General features: G+C 57.2%; 1 protein-coding gene and 1 pseudogene across 3 annotated transcripts; both read right to left on the bottom strand.

Annotated features, from left to right (window-relative positions):
- Window positions 1-27: 27 nt before the first annotated feature.
- Window positions 28-19644, bottom strand: PDZD7 (PDZ domain containing 7). Of its 3 annotated transcripts, XM_004749468.3 has the most exons (17): window positions 19559-19644; window positions 18518-18906; window positions 13375-13515; window positions 12868-13042; window positions 12156-12332; window positions 11794-11941; window positions 10466-10526; window positions 9640-10047; window positions 8943-9137; window positions 7332-7382; window positions 6595-6770; window positions 3383-3474; window positions 3173-3264; window positions 2945-3019; window positions 1832-2443; window positions 1423-1523; window positions 28-974 (listed from the first exon to the last, which is right to left on the bottom strand). In XM_004749468.3, the coding sequence occupies exons 2-17, from the start codon at window positions 18738-18740 to the stop codon at window positions 759-761; spliced, it is 2943 nt and encodes a 980-aa protein (XP_004749525.2). In that variant the 5' UTR covers window positions 18741-18906; window positions 19559-19644; the 3' UTR covers window positions 28-758. The 3 variants fall into 3 exon arrangements, with proteins under 3 accessions (XP_004749525.2, XP_012910076.2, XP_012910075.2); XM_013054622.2 differs by lacking the exons at window positions 28-974; window positions 1423-1523 and having other exon boundaries at window positions 2288-2439; XM_013054621.2 differs by lacking the exons at window positions 28-974; window positions 1423-1523 and having other exon boundaries at window positions 2288-2439; window positions 2945-3016.
- Window positions 13830-14016, bottom strand: LOC123388784 (annotated as a pseudogene).
- Window positions 19645-20693: the final 1049 nt, after the last annotated feature.

Raw genomic sequence — 20693 nt, 5'->3', positions numbered from 1 at the left:
CTCGCAGCTCCCGCTCCAATTTGCTGGCTCTTCCCCTACTCCTCATAGAGGTCATGGGGAGAGAGGGTGAATAGGGGAGGACAAATCCAGTAGAAAGTGTGGGGTCCCAGTGGACTACGACATGAAACGGTGTCTCAGAGTTTGAGAAACTAGAAAGGCCTTCCGTCCTGTCCCTTACACAGAACACTACTTGGGGCTGGGGGATGGATGCTATGACCCTTCAAAGCCCTATCTGAGAGCCCATGTTCCTCAGTGCTTGGGCATTAAAAGGAACATCGGGAGAAAGTGCCCATGAATCCCAAGCTCCAGACCTTGGCTTCCTCCCAGCCTCTTCCGATCCTGGGAGTTTGTGGGCAGTGAGCGAGTGACACAGGCTACCCAGGAGCACCTTGTCCTTGACACCAAGTTTATCTGGAAAGGGCAGAGCCTTAGTGATAGCTGGAGAGGGAAGAAGGTGGAGGGAGCTTTGGGAGGAGCCAAGTCAAGCAAGAGTGGGAGGTTCCTGAGTCCCAAGGAGGTTGGTAGGTGGGGTCTGGGAGATAGCGGGAGGGTCCTGGGAGTCAGTGGGAGGATCTGAAGCCAGTGGGAAGAGTCCTGGCATAGGTGGGGAGAGTCTGGGATTAGCATCAGGAGTCTGGAGGCCTAGAGAAGGGACTGGGCTGGCTCTCTGAAGGAGGAGCCTGGCATCGGTGGGAGGAATCAGAGCATTAATGGGAGGTTCTAGGAGGCAGTGGGAGGGAAGGAGTACCATCAAGGGGTCAGTGGGCAGGGGAATGGTCAACAGGAAGACACTGATCAGTGAGGGCTGACAAGTCCGAGGGTAAGGGTAGTGGGCTGGTCCTAGGGACCCTGACCACAAGCTCCATGGGCTCCCGAGCCTTGTTTCGATAAGCCCGGCGGATGGTATCTACTGCTCGCTGGTGGGTCACCTGCTCCAGGCTCTCTCCATCCACTGCCACGAGCTCGAAGCCAGCCTGGGATGGGGGTGGGGAAATCACAGGTCATCCCACCATCCAACCTCTCACCTCCAGCAGCTAGGACACTCCTCCCCATCTGGGTGGAGAGGATGGACAATGGGACTTTTGTGCCTGGGGCCTTGGGGGGCAGGGTGAAGCACAGACAATAGCCCTTTGTCCCTTGGGGATAGGGGTGGAACAGGATGGGCCACCCTCAGGCCCCGGCTGGCATGAGGGGAAAGATTTCTCCCTGGGCTGGTTCATCTTGCCGGCCTGACCACCACCCCCACTCCCCCACCCCCACCCCTCCACCCTTCCACCCCCCCACCTCCCGCACCTAAGGCGCCTCCTGTGACCTGGTTTAAACCTGTCTGGCTGGAAGATGAGCAGGTTCTGCCCACCCCCCACCCCCATTCCCCAATTCAGCTCTGGACCTTGGGAGTGGGCTTGGGTACTCTTCACCCACCTGCAGGGCCCCACTGAGGAAGGCAGCCCCCCCAGGGAAGATCTTCTCTATCTTCACCATGGGCTGCACCTTGGACTCAATGCCCCCAGAAATGCTGATGCCTATTGAGAGAGAAGCACTGGGTGAGTGTGTGGCCACTCCCCTCACCCCAGAGCTCCCAGAAGAAACCCAGCACACCAGCACCAAGTCTTGACCCCAACTGCTCCCAAATCCCCAGATTCGGTTCCCACTCAGTCTTCAACTCCAAAAATCCTCCAGTCCCCACCCTCTCCAATCTCAAACCTCCCCAATAGACCCCCATATCCAAATCTTAACACCAGACCCCCGAGTTGTACCCCAAAACCAAGGCCAGGAATCTCATCCAAACCCAAGGGCCCCGTCTGCCAGGCCCAGTCCCATGTGGACTCACCCAAGGACTGCTTCATCTTGGACAGCGTGACTGTCCTCAGCTCCCCGCCAGGGGCCTTCTCGGTGGCCTCCCTGGCTGTCCTGCCAGTTCCATTCTCAGAGTGGCCTTGACGGCTCCCTGCCTTGGCTGCTTGCTCATCCACAGGTCGTGGAAGAGGGGGCCTGGCCTTGCGAGGCTTGTGGTAGCGCCCGTCAGCAGCACTCGGGGTGGGGATAGGTGCTGGGGATGGGGAGCGCCTGCGTCCCGGGGACTTGCCTCGGCACCGGCTGTGGCTGCGGCTGCGGCTGCGACTGCGGCTGCGGCTCTGAGCCAGGCCCTGGCTCTGGCTCTGCCGCGGGTCCTCTGGGGTCAGGGGTTCCGTCAGCAGCCAGTTAGGCCTTGGGGGCCGGGGAGTGACAGGAGGTGGCTGGGGAGGGGGGGTGCTGGTGCTTCGGTGTGGGGCGAAAGCATCTACTGGCACATCTTGGAGAGGGGGGATCCCTTTATGAGGATGGTGGGGAGCAGAGGCCCCCAGGGAGAGCTGGAGGTCGCCCAGCTGCTCCCTCAGTTCCCCATTGTCATCCTCCTCTGAGAAGCCGTTCACAGGCAGCAGATAGAAACCTCCACGACTGTCTGGGGAAGAGGGTCAAGGTCAGGCTGCCCATCCTCACCAGCCCAGGCCACCCTGCCAGGCTCCAGTCCTTGCCTTTGCTGGTGGAGGGCGCGTGAGACCCTGGCTTGGTCGGCTCAGGCCCTCCGGTAGTGTTCCCACAGGGAGGGACTCTGCCTAGGTTCCCGGCTAACACAGTACTTGAAAGCTTTCTATCACAGTCTATGTCTTAGAAAAAACATGACTCGCACACCAAACTGGTCATTTCTCAGAGATTATTACGTAGAAGGAGACTAGATTTAAAAAGTGAGTGGGTTTAAAACCAATTATTAAGTAAATAATAGTACAGGTGGTGAGTGGCAGTGATAAGTGTGACTCTGGGGGACAAGGGATTTCCTTCAGGGGACCAGACGGTGTTCTGAAGCCATGACACCCTATGTGGGGGCAGGGATGGAAGACCCGTTCTCCCTTCCCCAGTACCCCAGGGATGTGCCCCCTCCCCCAGCGCTGGGACTCCGACTGACCAGGCACAGGTGTAATGAGGTGACGCTTGGGCGGTGTGTCCTGCCGGGCTGGTCTCAAGGCAGGAGGCCGCACTGCTGGGAAAGGAGATCCCCTCAGAGGCCTGGGCCCCTGCCAGGCTCCATGATGGACACAGCTGAAGGTCATGTCTGCCTCCTCTCCCCTGGGAGGCCCTCTTGCCATCCCCAGCTGGGGCCCGGAATCTGTGCGTCCTACCCCCAGCTGCTGACCTGCCCGGCTCTTAAGGGCTTCAAAAGCCTCCAGCTCCACGGGCATCACCATGCTGTCGAAGCGGCCGAGGTCGGTGGGGGCCACCACGCTCCTGGGGGAGGGCGAGAGATGAGAGGTGGGCAGGGGCACAGTTCTGGTGGGGTATAGTAGGGGGAGTTCTCTGGGGTCTCCTTTCTGCCCCCAAGCCCTCCCCACAGCCTCCACCCCACCTGATGTCCCTCAGTAGCAGCAGCTTCGCCGGTCTGTCCAGAATGGCCAGCAGGGGCCTCACGAGGTCCTCCACGCCACCCTCATGCACGTACTGCAGAGAGAGGTGCCGCAGGTCACCCAGCGGCCGGGACATCCAGAGCTGGGGGGAGGGGCTGCGTGGGCCTGTGGGGTTCCCCATGTTTAGGAAAGCTGCTCCCCATCCCCAGGCTGTCCCCGGGACAGGGCAGTGTTGGTGACTAGGGCGAAGCCTGCAAGTGAGCTAACAGACCTATAATAGCTGGTGGGGTAGGCGGGGGGGGGGCAGCAACGGCTTTGGGACGGGCCCTTTTCCATCTGGTCTCTCATTTAGTGACGCTGAGAGATAACATGAATTATTCTCATTTTACAGACTGAGGAAACTGAGGATCAGAGAGAGAAGGACTTTGCCCAAGGCCACACAGATAAGGAAGTGTGAAGAGCGATTGGAACCTGAGAAGTCAGGCTCCCGCCAGCTTCGGTGCCGGAAAAGGATGTGCGGGCTGTGGACTCTCCTCCCCGCCCCCACCTTCCAGGCAGAAGGAAGGAACCGGGGCCAAACGCTAGGCTCTGGGCCCGCTGGGCCCAGCCTGTGTCTGCACAGTGACCTACCAATTAAGCTTTGTTCAGTGCTGGAATAGGGACCTTAGGGAAGGGGTGGCTCGACAGAAAGCCTCTCCAATCAGTCCCCGGCGGGGGCGGGAGTGGAAGCCCTTCTGCCTGGCACTGCCCGATGCCACCAGCCACACCCCACCAACGCAGAAAAACTGGCAAACGGAACACTGGGAGCCTCCCTTTTTGGACAACACACTGCCCCCTAGTGGTGGAATGGAGACAAGTACCGATTCAGAGGGACACACACACACACTTTCTCTCTCTCTCTCTCTCCCCCCCGCCCTTCATCCTGGAAAGGAATAAACACAGACAGCAAGCCCTGGTGGTCAGAGTGAGACATTATAAATTTCAGGAAATAAAATATAAACTATGTGGTCCTAAACACACATAAAGTTACAGGGACTCACACATACACGTGTCCAAAATACACCTCCTTATGTCTGGAGAGAGAGATCTATGATTGCACAGAATCTGTCACATAGGTACACACTTCAAGGCCACAAATCTGCATTCAGCTCCTACTAAATGTCACACCCTGTGCTGGCAGTGGGGGCACACGATGAAGACCCTGTTCCAAATCCTTCAGAAGTCAGTCTAGCGGGAAACGGGCAGAAGGAGCCAAGTGCCCCAGTGGACTACACAACACTGGCAGTGGGGCAGAGGGAATCTCAGAGGAGCGTGCGATGTCCGGGATTGGCTTCCTGGAGGCAGCGACCTTTACCCTGACCCCTCTTGGTAGGTTTGTTTCATTTACATTTACTCTTAAGGATACAGGCAGGGAACAGCATGAATACTCAGAGGAAAGTGCCCTAAGGGTGGGGTGGAATAATGGATAGAAGGAAGTTTAGCTTGACTGCGGGCTACAAGAAGGGCCTCCATGTAGGCTGCATAGGTTGGGACTGCGGGGTGAGTGGTGGCCCAGCGTTGTGCGGTTCATCATATGTGTAAACCCTAGGCAGTGGCCAACAGAAGATGACGAGGTGGTGACATGGCAACCATGGGAAGGCTGAGGTTCGTGGCTGGGGAGTCAAAGCAGGGAAGGCCTTGAATGTGAGCCTGAGAAACTTTCTCTGTTCCACCAAAGGTAAGAGATTGCAAGGGGATTTGGGGAGTGTCAAGTGATCCAAGATGGGGTTTCTAAAGTCTGGCCTGGTGGCCATGGAGAGCTGGCACAGAGGAGAGAGAAGGGAGGCCTAGGGTTTGAGGCCACACTTTCCAGTCTTTAGGGGAGATTTACTAATCATTCCGAGCAGAGCTCCACCCCAGAGGGTCTGATTGCTTTGGTGAGGCATGGGTCAGGTTTGGGGGGTATGCAGGTGCTGTGGGGGTGCAGTGAGAGGTGGTCCTGGCTTGGAGAAGGTGGGAGGAACCGAGGGCTGATGGAAAAGGAGCTGAGCCAAGAAATGGACACAGCGCGCCACCTAATGGCCAGAGCCAGAGGTGCAAGCTCGCGGAAGTTGGTGCTTGGGTTCCCACTCAGCACTGAATTGAGGGTGGTGACAAGAGTTTAGCCCAAAGGCCCTAGGTGCCCCCCAACATGCACCCCATCTGTGGCTCTGCTGTCAACCAGGCCTCGGGAAAGGGATGCATGAATTATTGTGTCTCAGTCTCCAGTTGATATGCACCTGCCTTAGCTAGACACAAACACAGTCGCACTCAAACCTAGGTACCCCACAGGCACACAGTTGTGCACATCACACAGACAAACAACACAGCCCAACTCTGACCAGGCTGAGGGTGTGGGGGGAATCAGAAGCGACTTCCTGGAGCCCCTGGAGCTTGTTCTTGCGTGCGGGCTTAATGTGCGCTGATGCCGCCACCTCACGGGGACATCAGGACAAGAAACCCGGGGACTCTGAGACAGGACAAGAGCAGAGGGCCTTCTGATCCCCCTGGAGGGGGAGGCTGTGCCTCCCCAACATCCAGGCCACAAGGACTCCCTCACATCTAACTTGCACTCCACCCTGGAGCCCCACTTTCTGTTTGAAGTAGAAGGAAACAGAACAACAGTGCAGATGCTGGGGGAGGCTTGAGGTGCGTATGGGGAGGTGACAAAGGATTACTTACTTGGGTAACAGGGGAGGGGGGGTGGCATCAAGTCAGCCTGTGGGCTGACCCAGGTATAGAGGGAGGCAGGGGTTCCGGGAGAAGGCTGGGCTTTTGAGGAGCTCGAAGGCAGTGACCACATAGACTCGTGTCCTCCGACTCATCACCTGTCCAGTTCTTTCTCTCCTTAGCTGAAACATCACCTGCTCAAGGAGGCCCTCCTAGACCACACCACCTAATTTGTACCTTTTGGGTTATTTTCTCCTGTTCTTTCCTTTCCTAGCACTTGATGTGATTTGTCACTATGGGTATTTAGGTTCTAATTATTGTATCTCTTCTTCCTGTCTGTGAGCTCATTGTGTGTGTGTGTGCGCGCGTGTACGCGTGTGCACAACAGGAGTGACTTCTGCTTTTACCGACCACTGGCCTCATGGCATCAAACCCAGATACTGACCAGAGACTGTGGCCTGAATGAATGAGGGACTGGGTGGCTGGGTGACCGTGGGCTGGAGCTGGGCGTAGGCTGGAAGCTCACCCGGGAGCAGTGGCGGGTGATGGCCAGCACTTCATCATCAGTCAGCAGCCGTCGGGCCAGGTCCTGAATAAGAGGCCGCCGGCTCTCCCAGGCTTGCACCTGCTCATCCATGCTGGGCAGCTGACTGGAGGGGCTCCCTGACCTGGCAGAGAGCAGGGCCCGGCCCCTCTCCCGCTCTGCAGGGAAGGAGCAAAGGCATATGATGATGGAGCCAGGAACCCTCAGGGGAAGAGACAGGGGCTTCTCTCAGTGGGTTCAGACCCCAGAACAGGTCAGCTGAGAGGCCTAGGTACTGCTGACAGAATCCCAGCCTAGCCCCAGATCTCCCCACCATGGTCTCCTGTAACAATCTGCCCAGCAAGGGAGCTCCAATCCAGACCCTTTGGCCCCCAACACAGACCCCTAAACTAGTCTGTCCCTTGCTGGTGTCCTATGAAGAGTCACTGTCATAGTACTCAATGGAGTTCTGGCCCAGGCTCCCTCATTCCCCAAAACCTGTCTTTAGGAGTCCCTCCGTGTACCCAGTTCTCAAAAATGCACCCCAATATCTCTCTGCAGCCCTGTCTCTCCTGGTAAGCTTAGCCTAGCCTAATTCTTTAGTTGCCTCCAGTATGCACTCAATCCCCCATGCATGTCCCCAACTGAGTTCAGCCCAAAGCCCGTTAATTGCCCCCAACATGCACCCCATTTGCGGCTCTGATGTCAACCAGGCCTCGGAAAAGAGATGCATGAATTACCGCGTCTCAGTCTCCAGGTGACAAACTTCTGCACGGGCCCCACTGCCCCTGCTGTGGAGAAGAAAGGCTCAGTGGCGGGCCCTGGCTCCCAATCTGAACACAGGGCTTGGAGGGCTCAGGGGTGGCTGGGTCACTGGCTGAAATGAAGAACTTGGGCTGGAAGGAGGTAGAATGGGGAGGCAAGAGTCCAGGCCACTGAGGTCTTCAGGGACCACGGTCCCCTAGGGACTTCATTCATAGGCCGTGGGGAGTCAGTGAAAGTTTGAGATCGAGAGAGGGTACAGTTTGGGTTCTGCTTGTGGAAATTCATTTAGAAGCAAAGAACAAAGCTTGAGGGAGCACCTACCTTCAGGGGACAGAGAAAAAAAGAGGAGCCTTTGGAGGAGAGAGAGGGGTATCCAGAGGGATAGAAGGGTCAGGTGAGAGCAGGGCCCGGGGGGGCTGTGGAAAAAGAAGTGGGTTGAGGAAGTGGGGCTGGCCTGGCCTGGCCAGATCTGAAGAGCTTGTCTCTTCCGTGGGACTCTCACCTTAGCCCCCCAGTAGGGGCTGGGTCCAGATCCTCATCCCATCATTCTTTTTGCCTACCCAACCTCCACTCTCCCTCCACAAACAGCACCGCAGTTTCATCTGGGGACCTCCATTCTTAGTCCATGGGCTCCAGGGTGGGTCTGTGACTGAGGAAGGCCCATGAAAGTACCATGGGCCTGCCCCATTGGGCATGTGGCCCAGCAGGGCCAATGAGAGCCTGGAACTTCAGCAGGACCTCTTTAAGAAGCTCTCCTCTGTCCCTGGGTTGCTAAGTGTCAGTGCCATCTTCCCTCTGAGTGGGCAAAACCTGCAGGATAATGAAGCCAACCCAGGGGAAAGGGAAACCAAAGATGAAGGGGAAAAACAGTTCTGATGAGACTGTTTAAACCTTTAGACCTCCTTACATCAGTAGCTGAGCTGAGAAGTGCTTTTAAACCTAATTTGAGTTGGGTTTCTGTCTTATACAACCCTGAGAGTCTTACTCATCCACTTGTGGTCCAGTCTTGGAGCCTCTCCTGAGAGACAAGAGGCCTCTCTGAGGGTCCTTTGGAAGCCCCTGTCTTAAGTGAAGCCTGCCCAGGCCCTTCCACTTGAGCCCTGATCTAGAAACAGCCTTGCCCAGGGATGATTCTAGAACTGGGTAGGTAGGGTCTGTGGAGCTCTGGCCAGGGGAGGTGAAGACAAATATTCCAGGAGAGACGTGCCCTACCCACCTCAGAACCAAGAGCACAGAGACCTGACCCAAGCCCTTCAACTTCCTGGCTAGGCTGTGGCTCTATCAGTTTTCCTTTCTGTAAAGTGGGGAGATGAGACAGTTTAACAATGACCACTGCGTTTTCTGAGGACCTTCTGTATGCCAGACAATGTCCTTAAGTGATTTACATACAACCATTCTCTTATTCCTCACCATTCCTGAAGAAATAGGTAATCACTACTCTCACGCGACTCATAAGCAAACAGGCTTATGGGGGCAGGTAGCGACTCCCAGCTGGTAGAAGGCAGTGCAGGAGTTCAGCCCAGAGCTGCTGGATGCCAAAGTGGGCTGTACTGCCTTCCTCCCCGTCTCTCATCCTGCTTGCTTACCTTTTTCCGGGTCTAGGCGGGGGCGGGGCTTGGCTGGGCTCCCTCCATCCAGCGTCCAGGCCTCTCTGTGCCCATCACCTGCCAGCCGCCCCTGCCGCCCTCCCTTGAAGAAGAGGTTCATCAGTGTCTTGGAGCGCTGCAGGGCCCCCTTTTCCCCAGAGGACCCCAATTTCTTCTTCCGCTGCTTCTTCTCCTCTGCAGACATGAGGGAGCACCCAGGGTGCTGGGGTGGTGGGCAGAAGGGAAGGCCGAGGGGCGGGGGTATGAAGAGGGGCAGAGAGGAGGGGCAGGAGGGGCAGACAGGACCCCCAGCCTTGTGGGGAGGTGGGGATGGACATAGGTGGGCTTCCCCCTTCACATTCCACCTCTCCCCCACCCACGGCTCCAGCTCTGTGAGGACTCTCCGAGAAGGCCGGGGTGTGTGTGTCTGTGCCTGTGTGTGTGTGTGTAGGGTGGCAGGGATGGATTAGGGCTGGTTTGGGGCCCAAAGCTGACAGGAGCTGGGACTGGATCTGAGGGTGGGTTTGGGGCCCAGACCAGTTGAAAATGGGGCCCAGAGTGGCATCTCAGTGCATTCTGGGGCTGGAAATGAGGCCGAGTCAAGGCCTAGAGCCAAGGGAGGGCCCAGGGCTGGATGTGCGGCAGGCGTTTTACTGGGAGCTCTGGAGAGAGCATCAGCCGCCCCTTCCCTACATACCCCACAAGGTCAGGTGGCTCTGGGACCTCGTGATGGGGGGCCGCGGCCGGCTCAGGGCCAGCAGCAGAGCAGTCTTCGGGGACTCGGAGAGCGCAGAATCCAGGCGGTGGTCAGGCCAGGGTCCGTTGGAGCGGATGGCAGTGTCCCTGAGGATGACGGTGGGCCTCACGCTGCACCAGGTCTCCACGTGGCCCCCCACGTCAGGCTCTGTCTGCATGGCTGTGTCTGCCCGCCCCCAGCCTGGGCCCCAACTGCCCGGCTCGTCGGGCCCCAGGCAGACATCCATGCGGTCGGAGGGCAGGGAGCCCGAGCCTTCAGCGGAGCTGTAGGGGGCACTGGAGGCATAGGAGGAGACGCTGGAGCTGCTCTCAGAGGCCGGGGACAGCTGCTGCAGCACCCCGTTGCTCACTGCAGGCAGTGGGGAAGGCAGGGGCATCTCAGGGGAAGGCCGGACAGCTTCAGGGCCCTGCCAGGGTTGCAGACCACCTTGGGTATGGGGGTGGGTGAGTGTTGGGTAGCCGCAGAGGCTGGAAGCATGGGCTCTGGGGAACCGGTGGCTCAGCAGTCCTGCCCCTGACTTGTTGAGAGACCTTAGGCAAGTCCCTTCTCCATTCACGGCAGCCCCCCACCCCCACCCCACCTGGGACTCCAGAGCCAGGGGAGCCAGGAACTGAACCTGCAACTTCCAGAGGGGAGCCCAGAAATGGCTCCGGGCAGTGAGGAAGTCCCACGCAGGTTGCTCCTCCTGCCCAATTAGTCCTCAGAGACTCTGACCCACTGTCGGGCCTCAGCCCTTTCCCTCCAGCCCAGGGCCTGAGCCACTTACATCGGTCCAGCCAGCAGTACTCAGAAACCATCTCTTTGTAGGCAGGGTACCGGCCAGTCTCCTGGGAAGATCGTGGTGGGCATAGGAGGGCATGGGGGAGTAGGTGAGAAGGGGGTGGGTGAGAAGGGGGAGTGACGGGATAGGAGTAAACTTTCCAACTCCATCTCTCTCCTCCAAGTTCATCACGCTCGAGACAAATGGGCTACTTTATGTCTGAACATGCCAAACTCCTCTGTAACTCAAGGCTTTGTATTTGCTGCCCCTTCGGTCTGGATTCTCTTCCTTCCTCCTTCTCCTCATCTTCTGGCTAGCTCCTTCTCCCTCTGCAGGTGTCAGCCCCCTAGAGAGACCTGCCCTGACCCCCAGGCTAAAAGTGCCTTCCTCAATGACCCCTCCCCTTTCTCTATTAATTTCCTTACAGCATTTGTCAGTCAGCATGCATCCTGTTGGCCTGGCTCCCCCCACCCCATCACCCCCCACCCCTCGTAGCAGAGACTTCTGTCTTGCTCACTGTCGTAGCCCCAGCACCTGGCAGAGAGGCTGTCACGCGGTACCTATTCAAAAATGTTGAGTGAATGAAAGAGGGGCAGAGTAGGAGAGAGGAGGAGTGTTTGGGATCATGTGAGAGGAAGGAAAGGGAGAAACGGGCTGGGGGAGGGGGTTGCGGGAGAGGAAATCAAGTGGCAGAAGGCGGAGGAATGGCAGAGGAGGCTCTGAAGAGCGAGATGGGTGAAGGCTAGGGAAGGGAGGAGAGCAGAGTGGGGCCGGAGCAGGGCCGGAGCGGGGCCGGAGTGGGGCCGGAGTGGGGCCGGAGTGGGGCCGGAGTGGGGCCGGAGTGGGTTCCAGTGGAGAGAGAGCTGTCCCTGCCCCTGCAGCCAGAGTGAGAATGACATGATCCTCAGGCTAGTGTGAGACCCACATGAATCATGAATGCAGGTGCCTCCCCTGAAATCCAATCTCTGGCCCTGTGCCCAGGCCCCTCCCAAAGCCACAGCTAGTGCCCACCCTCTGGGCAGGACGCTTTCTCCTTCCACTCCTGCACCTCCACCACTCATCGGAAAGGGCACTGCCCTCCAGGTCTGGGGAGCAGGACTGCAAGCAGGTCCTGCTGCTGGCCAGCTGAGAAAGTGACTGTGATTCCTGAATAACTCTGTCTCTCTGAGCCTCTGTTTCTTCTTCTGTGCAGTAGGGATGAGCATAATGTCTGGCCCTCACAAATGGCTATGAAAAAGTCCTAAGTTGTAGGGCAACAGATATTAAGTACTAGAGAGGTCTGGGAAGTCCTTCCTACAGTCTGGCCTCTCCCTGACACCCACAGTCCTGCCCACCTTGATGGTCAGCATGATGTGTGTTTGGCCCTTCAGCACCTCCACGGCCTGGCTGTGGCTGATGTCGTCGAACCTGACGCCGTTGGCCGCCAGGACCTGGTCCCCCACCTTGATGCCATTCTCCTCGGCCAGCCCACCATGATCCACTCTGGGGTCAGACAGGAGGCAGTCTGAGAGGCCACCGGGCCTACCCTCCCTCACTTAGATACAGGAACGCCCCAGCCAAAATCTTTGATCCTCCTCCTGGAGCCCCCCACCCCTACACAGGCCCCACCCCTGACCTAGGCCCTCCTTGGATCATGCGGTTGGCTGAGCCTTCTTTGCCAACCCGTCTCCACTGCACGCCCTGCCCCAACCCTCACTTGGACACATAGATGCCCAGGCCAAACTCCTTGCCCCCGCGGATGTTGAAGCCCAGACAGAAGTCGTCCGACGTGGTGTACAGGTGGACAATGCGGCGCACGCCATCCTCCGAGCCGCTGTCTGACGGCGTCGAGCTGCACTTCTCCACCACCAGCCGCCGATTCACCACGTCCACCCTGGGACAGCAGCAAGCAGCCATCAGTCTGGGCTCCCCCAGGCCGCCACCAGGCACCCCCTCTCTTCCCAGCATCCCGGACGACTGCACAGGTAAGGGGAGGTTGCCTTGGGGGACTCCCCAGTCCTGAGCCCTTCAGTGGGAAGTCCCCTTCATCAGGTAGGGAAACTGCCCCAATTTCCTCTCTCTGTGGAGCAGCCCATTGTGCCAGGGCTCCTCTCACATCCCCACAAGAGCCCTGAGGGTGAGGAGCTGTTACTATGCCCAGGCTCCGGAGAGCGATGGCAGCACTGGGGGCAGGACCACTGGCATCTGAGACAGAGCTGGGAGGAGGGTTGGGGGACAGACACGGCCTTGTCTCATTGCAGTGTCAGGCCTTGGGATCACTGTGTTTCCAGCACCAGGGGGACAGAAAGAGCAGGAGCCAGGGATAGCCAAGTCCCACGCAGAGTCCTTTGTCTCCTGCCTCTCCTGCCGTGGGCTGGGTGGGCTGGACAGGGTGGGGCAAGGTCAGGGCCGGGACCAGGCCTTCTCACCATGTGGTCTTCTCCTTGGAGAACCTGATGCCCGGCACTCGGCCCATGCGTCTCACTGTCAGGTGCAGACGGCTGCTGCCTGTGAGCACTTTCACGGCGCTGCCCATGGTGGTGCTTTCCAGGCTCAGCCCATTCACCTCCGTGATCTTGTCCCCCACGCACAGGCCAGCCCGCTCTGCACCAGGGGAGGGGGGCAGCTGGCATGGGCCTCTTGGGACAATTCCCCCAGGGCAAAACTAAGCCTTCCACTGCCCCTCCACCCCCCGCAACCAGGCTTCCTTCCACGCGATTTGGGGTCCCCAGATGAGGTCTGGGTATTCCTCATTAGACTAGGGACTTGTCCATTAGCCCACTCCATCCAGGGAGGTGGTCCCATTTCCCCATTAGATCAGTCCCTCCAAAGCTGAGGACCCTTTCCTGTCATCCCTGAAAATAGGACTCCAGAACCCCAGTGAGGTGGGGACTCATACCCTCAGCCAGCACCTCCCTCCAGGGGGCCCTGCTCACCTGCACTGCTCCCCTCCTCCACCTTGCTGACGAAGATGCCCAGGCCGTGCTCAGAGCCGCCCCGCACACTGAAACCCAGTCTCCCTGCTGGACTCTTCTCCACTCGGACAGCGCGGATGATATCGCTCTCATTACTGTTGGCTGTGTGGTGGCGGGAGCAGGGAGGGACACGGGCATGACTCCCATGTCCAGTCTGGGCACAGAGGGCCCCTGGGTTTCCCAGTTTGGGCTGGGTTGTTAGGCACAGATACCTAAGGCCTAAGGGCAGCCAATTTCTGAGTTCCCTCTCGGTGCCTTTGAGAGTATGGGTCAGGGAGAGAGTATGGGAACAAGCAGGACAGGGCTCCATATTAGAAGATGCTCTTCTCCTTCCCTGATTATATAGGGGTGTGTGTGTTTCTAGTGCTAACTAAGCTTCTCACTCCCACAGGCCTGGGATAGAACAAACTCCTAAAACCCCTGCCACTCTGAGGGTCAGGTGGATAGAAAAGAAATTCAAGGTTCCATTCTATGGGGCAGAGTTGAGCCAAGTTTGAGCTCTTCATCTTGAGCAGAAAGGAATATTCAAGCTCTGTCTTCAATTAGCAATAATCGCGCCTCGAATAAACCTCATTGGCTACGATACTGCCCCTGCACAAAGCTCAAGCTCTGTCTTCAAATAGTTGTAGAGCTATTCTGTGAAAGGCACTGGATGTTTTTGTCTGTGTAACCCAGATGGCAGAGCCAAGCTCAATAGTGGACTTCAATGGAGGCCAATTTAGTAGGAAAAAACTTTCTAAAACCTTCAGCTGTCAGACAATGGAATGAGTTTTACAAGGGAGATAGTGAGTTCCCCATCTTTGGAGGCATACAAGTTGGCACTTGATAAATCCCTGTCTGGGGTGTTGTAGAAGGGTCTATGAGGCCCCTTCTATCTCTTAGACTCTATGATTCTGAAGGTAAGGGCTCAAGGAGCTACATGACTAGATGAGGAGGGAAACCCAAAACACCACTCTGCTGCAGTATATGCCCAGAGCTCCCAGAGTGGTCCTCTCTATCAGCACTGGGGAATGTCAGAGAAGCAGGCTTCCCAGGAGCTGCAGTCGCCAGGGAAGGTGTTTGGGAAGACAAGATGGGTGGGATTTCAATGGGTGGAGCAGAAAGGGAGGGCGCCAAGAGGGAGGGGATGGAGTGAGCAAAGGCTTTGAGGTGGGTCCTTGAGAAGGTCTTCAGTTAGAAAAGTTAAGAAGACTGGAGAGGGAAGCTGGGTCCCAGGTGAGAAGGTGAGATCTCTTCTTGGGCAAAGCTTACTCTAGAGGTATTTGAGAGGGAGAACTCTCTCTCTCTGTCTCTGTCTCTGTCTCTGTCTCTGACACACACACACACACACACACACACACACTTCTGCTTGATGTACGAGAAATCAGGTTACAATACATGACCAGAGCAGCTCTGGAAGAAATCTCCAAGGGCAGCCTGTGGGTAGGGGATGGTGCAAGACAGATATGTGTGGCATCCTGAGGCTTCCTGCCTGATTCTGTCTGCACACATCTCAACCCAGCACAGGAGTCTGTGGCTCTCCTGTCCCCCAACCCTCTTTCTTCTCAGTTCCTCCCTGGGCCCTTCCTAGGGCCCTGGGCCAGTGGGCTGCCAATCTCTAGTGTTGAGCATAGGAGCTTGGGGCCTCTAAGGATAGACACTTCTCTACCTCTACTGGCCTACCCCTGCCCACTGACCACCCACTCCAGGAGCACACAGCCTCCTCACTGTCTCTTCACTCCCAGTCTTGCCCCCTTTGGGCCATTGTGTTGGGCCATTCTCTACACAATGGCCACAGCCAGCCTTTACAGATCAGTCCTGCTTATTAAAAACTTCAGCACATGCTCCTGCTTCTAGAAGGAACTCCACAGTCCCCTAGGCCCAGTAAGGCCCTCTGTGGGCTGTCCTCAGCCCACCTCTCTCCCTTCATTGAGCTTTGGCCATCCCAACCTCATTGAGCTTTGGCTACACTGACCTCTCTCCTATTCCTCTCACAGGCTAATCATTTCAGTGTTTCCTCAATCTGTGAAACTCTTGCCCAGAACTTCATAAAGCCAGCTCCCAATCTGCAGCCCCTCCTGGTCCACACAGCACTTTCTCTGAGAAGCTTTCCTGGTCTACCCTCCCTAAAGTCCCTTCCTTTCCTCCCAGGAGACCTCTATTAGAGTGATTCTCAAACCGTGCCCCCCAGGTCACCAGCAGTACTTAGGAACTTATTAAAAATGTGTATTCTTGGGGTACCTGGGTGGCTCAGTTGGTTAATCAACTGACTCTTGATTTCAGCTCAGGTCATGATCTCAGGATCCTGGGATCGAGCCCTGCAACAGGCTCTGAGTTCAGCATGGAATCTGCTTGTCCCTCTCCCTCTGCTCCTCCCCCTGCTGTTTAAAATAAATACATTTTAAAATTTTTTGTTTATGTATTTGACAGGCTCTCCGTTGAGCAGAGACCTCGATGTGGGGCTTGATCCCAGGACCCTGGGACCACGACCCAAGCCAAAGGCAGAGGCTTTAACCCACTGAGCCACCCAGGTGCCCCAATACAATTTTTTAAAAGACTTTTTATTTATTTATTTATTTGACAGACAGAGATCACAAGCAGGCAGAGAGGCAGGCAGAGAGAGAGAGGGAGCCAGGCTCCCTGCTAAGCAGAGAGCCCGATGCGGGACTTGATCTCAGGACCCTGGGATCATGATCTGAGCCGAAGGCAGAGGCTTTAACCCACTGAGCCACCCATGTGCCCCACCAATACCTTTTTTTAGGTGTATTCTTGGGGCACCTGGATGACTCAGTCAGTAGAGCATGTGACTCTTGATTTCAGGGTTGTGAGTTTGAGCCCCACATTGGGGTAGAGATTACTCAAAAATAAAATCTTTAAAAGAAAAGTATATTTTTAAAAAATGTGTATTCTTGGGCTTCGCTGCAGGTGCCCTGAATCAGAGGTTCTGGATGTGGGACCCCAGCAGCTTATCTTTTTACAAGCCCCTCAGGCAATTCTGATGTCCTCCCAAGTTTGCGAGCCACTACTCTATCCTACCATGCAAATTAGTGCCTCCAAGGGTCTTACCATCCTTTCTCATGACTGGCTTGCTCACATATTATTTATTGTCTGTCACCTTTCACTAGATTATAAATTCACTCATGGTAGGGACTTTGTAATCCTTTTCTGCCAATGTATCTCCAGTATGTTGCACAGCACTTGGTATCTGCCAAGGATTTTTTGAGTAAGTAGAAGAATAAATGGATGAAGGAGAGAGGGGAGGAAGGGCTGGTTTGGATCAGAGAATGAATTTTCTCTGGGACCAGCTGAGTTTGACAAGCTGGTGGGAAGTCACGGGGGTGAGGAGGGTCATGGTTTCTCCCTCCCCATTATGTCTCCCTTATCAGTTACTTTAGGACTCTGGAATGGTCTAAATAGTAACAAGGAGGAAAGGTTCCGGGATGCAGTGACTGGAGAGATGTTTGTGCTCAGGTGGAAGGGAAAATTCTGAGCTCAGGGCCTCCCAGCCCAGATAGGGTAGGGGCTGGCTGGTGGAAGTCTGTCTGGCCCTCCCCTTAGCTGCAGCAGAAGCAGGGCTCGAAGGCGAGGCAGTTGGATAGAGCCATCCTGGAACTTCTGCAAGAGCATCTTTAGGGGGAGAGCACACAGAGCCGTCACACCATAGTTGGGACATTGTCTGGGGGGCTGTGTGAGGGGGATGTATATGTTCTTTTAATACAATGGGACCTAAAAAGGTCGTGCCCCACTCCCTTCCCTGTCCCCTACCACGTCCCTTAGCTCCTCTGCGGACTTTTGCTCTGTGACCCGAGTGACAGTGGTAAGCCTTGGTGCTCATTGGGGTGGGGGAGACCCAGCACAGTAGATGATGGGAGTGAGCAGGCCTGGGCCACTGGTGCAGGAAGGCCTGCACCCTGAGCACCCCAGCAGCCGGGTAGGGGACAGTGATGCCAGCTGGGTCAGAGGGGAGGAGATGGGTCTGAAAAGTCCACTGTGGGATCCAGCCAGAGGAGTTCTGCTGGCTGGGAAACAGAAGGGGAGCTGGAGATATTTATCACATCTGTCCCACAGAAAGCCTAGCCCCAGGGGGTGCCCATTCTGCTCCCCACCCCTGCTGACACTCAAGGTCCTGCCTTGTTCACTGCCTCTTTGTCGCCTCACATCTGCCACTGCAGCCAGACTGGCTCCTAATTGCCCCCCCCCCCGCTCCCATCAGGGCCTCTGCCCTGTGCTCTCGGTTTCCACTTCCAGCCCTGTCTGGGAAACCTCCATCCCAGCACCAACCGCTCTCATCGTTCTGTCTCTAAGCCCCACTACACTGTACATTTCTGGAAGGTGAAGATTGACCCTCGTTTTTCTCCAGGTCCCCCGCAGGACCTGGTGTAGAGCGGGTGTGCAATGTAACAGCGTGAAGCAATTGTGTCAGATCAGGTAACCCCCTGGTTCGGGGCCCAGGCCTGGGGCTCCCTCCTGGACCCTCAACCCTCCTCCTCTCCCCTCTCTTTGGAACATTTGCTACCCTACCTCTTTTTTTTTTTTTTTCTTCTTCATCTGAAATCTTTTTTTTTAATTATTTACTTATTTTACATAATCTCTACACCCACTTGGGGCTTGAACTCATGTCCTGAGATCCAGAGTCACGAGCTCTTTGGACTGAGCCAGCCAGGCACCCCTGCACCTGAAATCTTTAATTCTGTCTCCCCAGTGGTCACTAAGTCCTCACAGCCCAGCATGGAGCTGGTCACACACTGGTTGGTTGATGGATAGAGCCTTCTCCATCCTGCTCCCCCCAGGCCGAGGGGCGAACACCAAGGGAAAGGAGAAAGGCGGAGTCCTTAGGATGGAGCTGCCCATTCCATAGCCTACCTTGCTGGCTGGGGAGCTAGCACATCACACACACCTGTCCCTGCCTCCACACTCCTATGTTCCTCCTCCCACCTCTCTACAATCCTGCAACCCTATAGGGTTGGCCTGAACCTGAGGAAAGGGCTGAGGAGGAGGAGTGTGTGGCTAAACAGGGGCCCTCCACGCCCCACTGCTCTAAGACTCCCATCTCTCCAGCTCCTCCTCCCAGCGGGGCCCTTACCCCCACCCTCAGCGCCAGACCCGAGGTGGGCCCTGCTCGCACCTTCAATGGGGGAGTTGATGAGGATGACGCGGCCCATGGGCGATGAGGCTCGGATTCCGCGGGGGGGCCCGTTCAGCAGCCGCTGCTGCCTCTTCAGCAGGTATCGCGTTGCGGAGCCCGAGTCGCTGCCCAGGTGGCCGCGGGAGGAGAGGGAGCTCAGGGAGCCCGAGCTGAGGTCTCTGAGGCCCAGTGGGTCAAAGCCCACTGCAAAACCCTGCGCCATTGTGGCTAGCCTGGGCCGACGCCCTACAAGTCCAGAAGGAACCTGCTAGCCCTTGCAAAAAGGGCCCTGCGTGCCCCCCAGCTCCATGAGCCTTCTGTGCGGGGCAGGGGTCTCAGTACTGGGAGCGCCCCACCTCGGCTGCTTCTCGGGAGTGTGCGCTCCAGGCCTGCGGATGGAGAGCAGGGATGGGGACAATGGTTTAATCGCTGCCCTCGCTACCCCTAGAACTTCCACCCTGGCCCTAATTTGAGCATCCTGTCGTCCCATGCCTTAGACCCCTCTCCTCTCCAGCCCTGGCCCAGCCCAGGCATCACCGCAAGACTTTCGGAGCCATTTCTACAAGGCCAGTGGGAGCCTCTCATTCACTCTTCATTCCGACTCTCAGCGGAGTCATCTACCCCAGTGCCCAGTCCTGGGTAGAGTGGAGATGGATTCTTGCGGGCCCTAGAGCGTCAGATGGTGTGAAGGAAATTGGGGCCAGGACAATTCCCTGCACACCTCTCCTTGTGTTTGTGGGTAGGGGGCTTGGATCTCTAGGGCAGGGCTTCAGGACCTGGGACAGCTGCAGCCAAGGGTCCCAGAGATTCCCCAACCACCACTGCTTCCTTGGTCCCATGCTGCTGTCCCCTCCGTCCCCCTCCTCTCTCCTCTAAAGAGGTGGCCAGGCTTTGGCGGAGGACCTGCAGGCTAGAGCCCCACAACAGCGCGCACAAAACCCGGAGCCAAGTCCCCCAGAGCAGCTCTGGGACTCAGAACGCAGCATCCCACCCTCGAGTCGGTCCTCTCGGCCCCCACCTCTCCAGCTTGGCTCCTCTCACCTGCTCGCTGATGCGGCCGCCGGCGGCCTCCCCAGCCCGTAGGCGCCCGCGTGCGCAGCAACCGGGGGAAACCTCGCCCGTGCTCCGCCCAGACTACGGGAATGAGGCGGCCTGCGTAGGTGCAGGCTCCCATTGGCTGCGACAGCCGCCAGTCACTGCCTCCGTCCCCTCCCTTGGGCACGCAGGACAGCAGTTTGTCACCTGGGCTGAGGCCGCTGGGTTCTGCCCGCTGCAGTTCGAGTTCTGATGCCTTACCCCGCCCCACGAACTTAGGGTTTGGGTCACGCCTCGTCCCCTCCCGCTACGGGTTCAGTGCAGGGGAGCCCAGAACCACTTCTTCTCCAGGCCAAGCCAGACACTAGGGCTCTTGGAATTGCCACCCCCAAGGCCTCAGTGAGGGAATGGCACCTGGGCAGAGGGGGTGTAAGCATTCGGTTGGCACAGCGTGGGCTGGCACCTGGGTATGGGGCAAGCGTGTTCTCTGAGGTGACTGGGTGAGTTGTGAAGTGAGTGTGTGTGTGTGTGTGTGTGTGTGTGTGTACTGCCTTCTTTCACTTGCATCCTCCTTCTGTGTCGCTGTCTCTCCGGCCATTCAGTTCTGGAAAGGGCACAGGGTGGAGCCGCTGGTTCCACGACACTAGGGGGAGGAAGAATCGTTCTGATCCACTTGCTTGATGCAGACAGGGGTATCTTGAGCCTTCTGCCCCTACACATCCCAGGGCAGGGACTAGGGCCAAGGTCTGCGGTGCGGGCTTAGGGGGCAGAAGGAAACTGGGGACCCAGTGGAGCTAGGGGTTACAAGAGGCGGATAAGGAGGGGACTGGAGGAGGAAAAGGGTGGGGACATGGAGAGGACACAGGCAGGAGGGAGACTGTGAAGGGCTGCGAATGCCGGAGTGCTGCGACAAGAGCTTGTGGGGACTGGGGTAGGAGCCCTGGGGGCCAATGAGGCAGAGGCCGCTGCCCAGGCGGCCATCTGGCAACATGCCGGGCGGTAATCCGAGGCCCTCGGAGCGCACCATCAGAGGATGGCCCCTCCGCGCGGTGGAAGGCGCTGCGAGTCTTCGCCGGGGGAACCTAGACACGTTGGGGCCGAGGCCGGGTCCCCCCAGAGGCCAGCTAGGGGACTGCAAGCA

This window comes from Mustela putorius, unplaced genomic scaffold, assembly GCF_011764305.1.
Source record: "Mustela putorius furo isolate JIRA1106 unplaced genomic scaffold, ASM1176430v1.1 tig00003909_pilon_pilon_pilon, whole genome shotgun sequence".
NCBI lineage: Eukaryota > Metazoa > Chordata > Mammalia > Carnivora > Mustelidae > Mustela > Mustela putorius.
This window is presented reverse-complemented; position numbering and strand designations above follow the sequence as displayed.

Excerpts from the sequence above, each read along its gene's own strand:
- PDZD7 (XM_004749468.3), bottom strand. The coding sequence starts at position 18,740 with ATGGCGCAGGGTTTTGCAGTGGGCTTTGACCCACTGGGCCTCAGAGAC. Across the intron at positions 2,444-2,944 it reads CCTCATTACACCTGTGCCTG|ACAGTCGTGGAGGTTTCTAT; the intron begins GTCAGTCGGAGT and ends CCTCTTCCCCAG. Across the intron at positions 1,524-1,831 it reads CAAGATGAAGCAGTCCTTGG|GCATCAGCATTTCTGGGGGC; the intron begins GTGAGTCCACAT and ends CTCTCTCAATAG.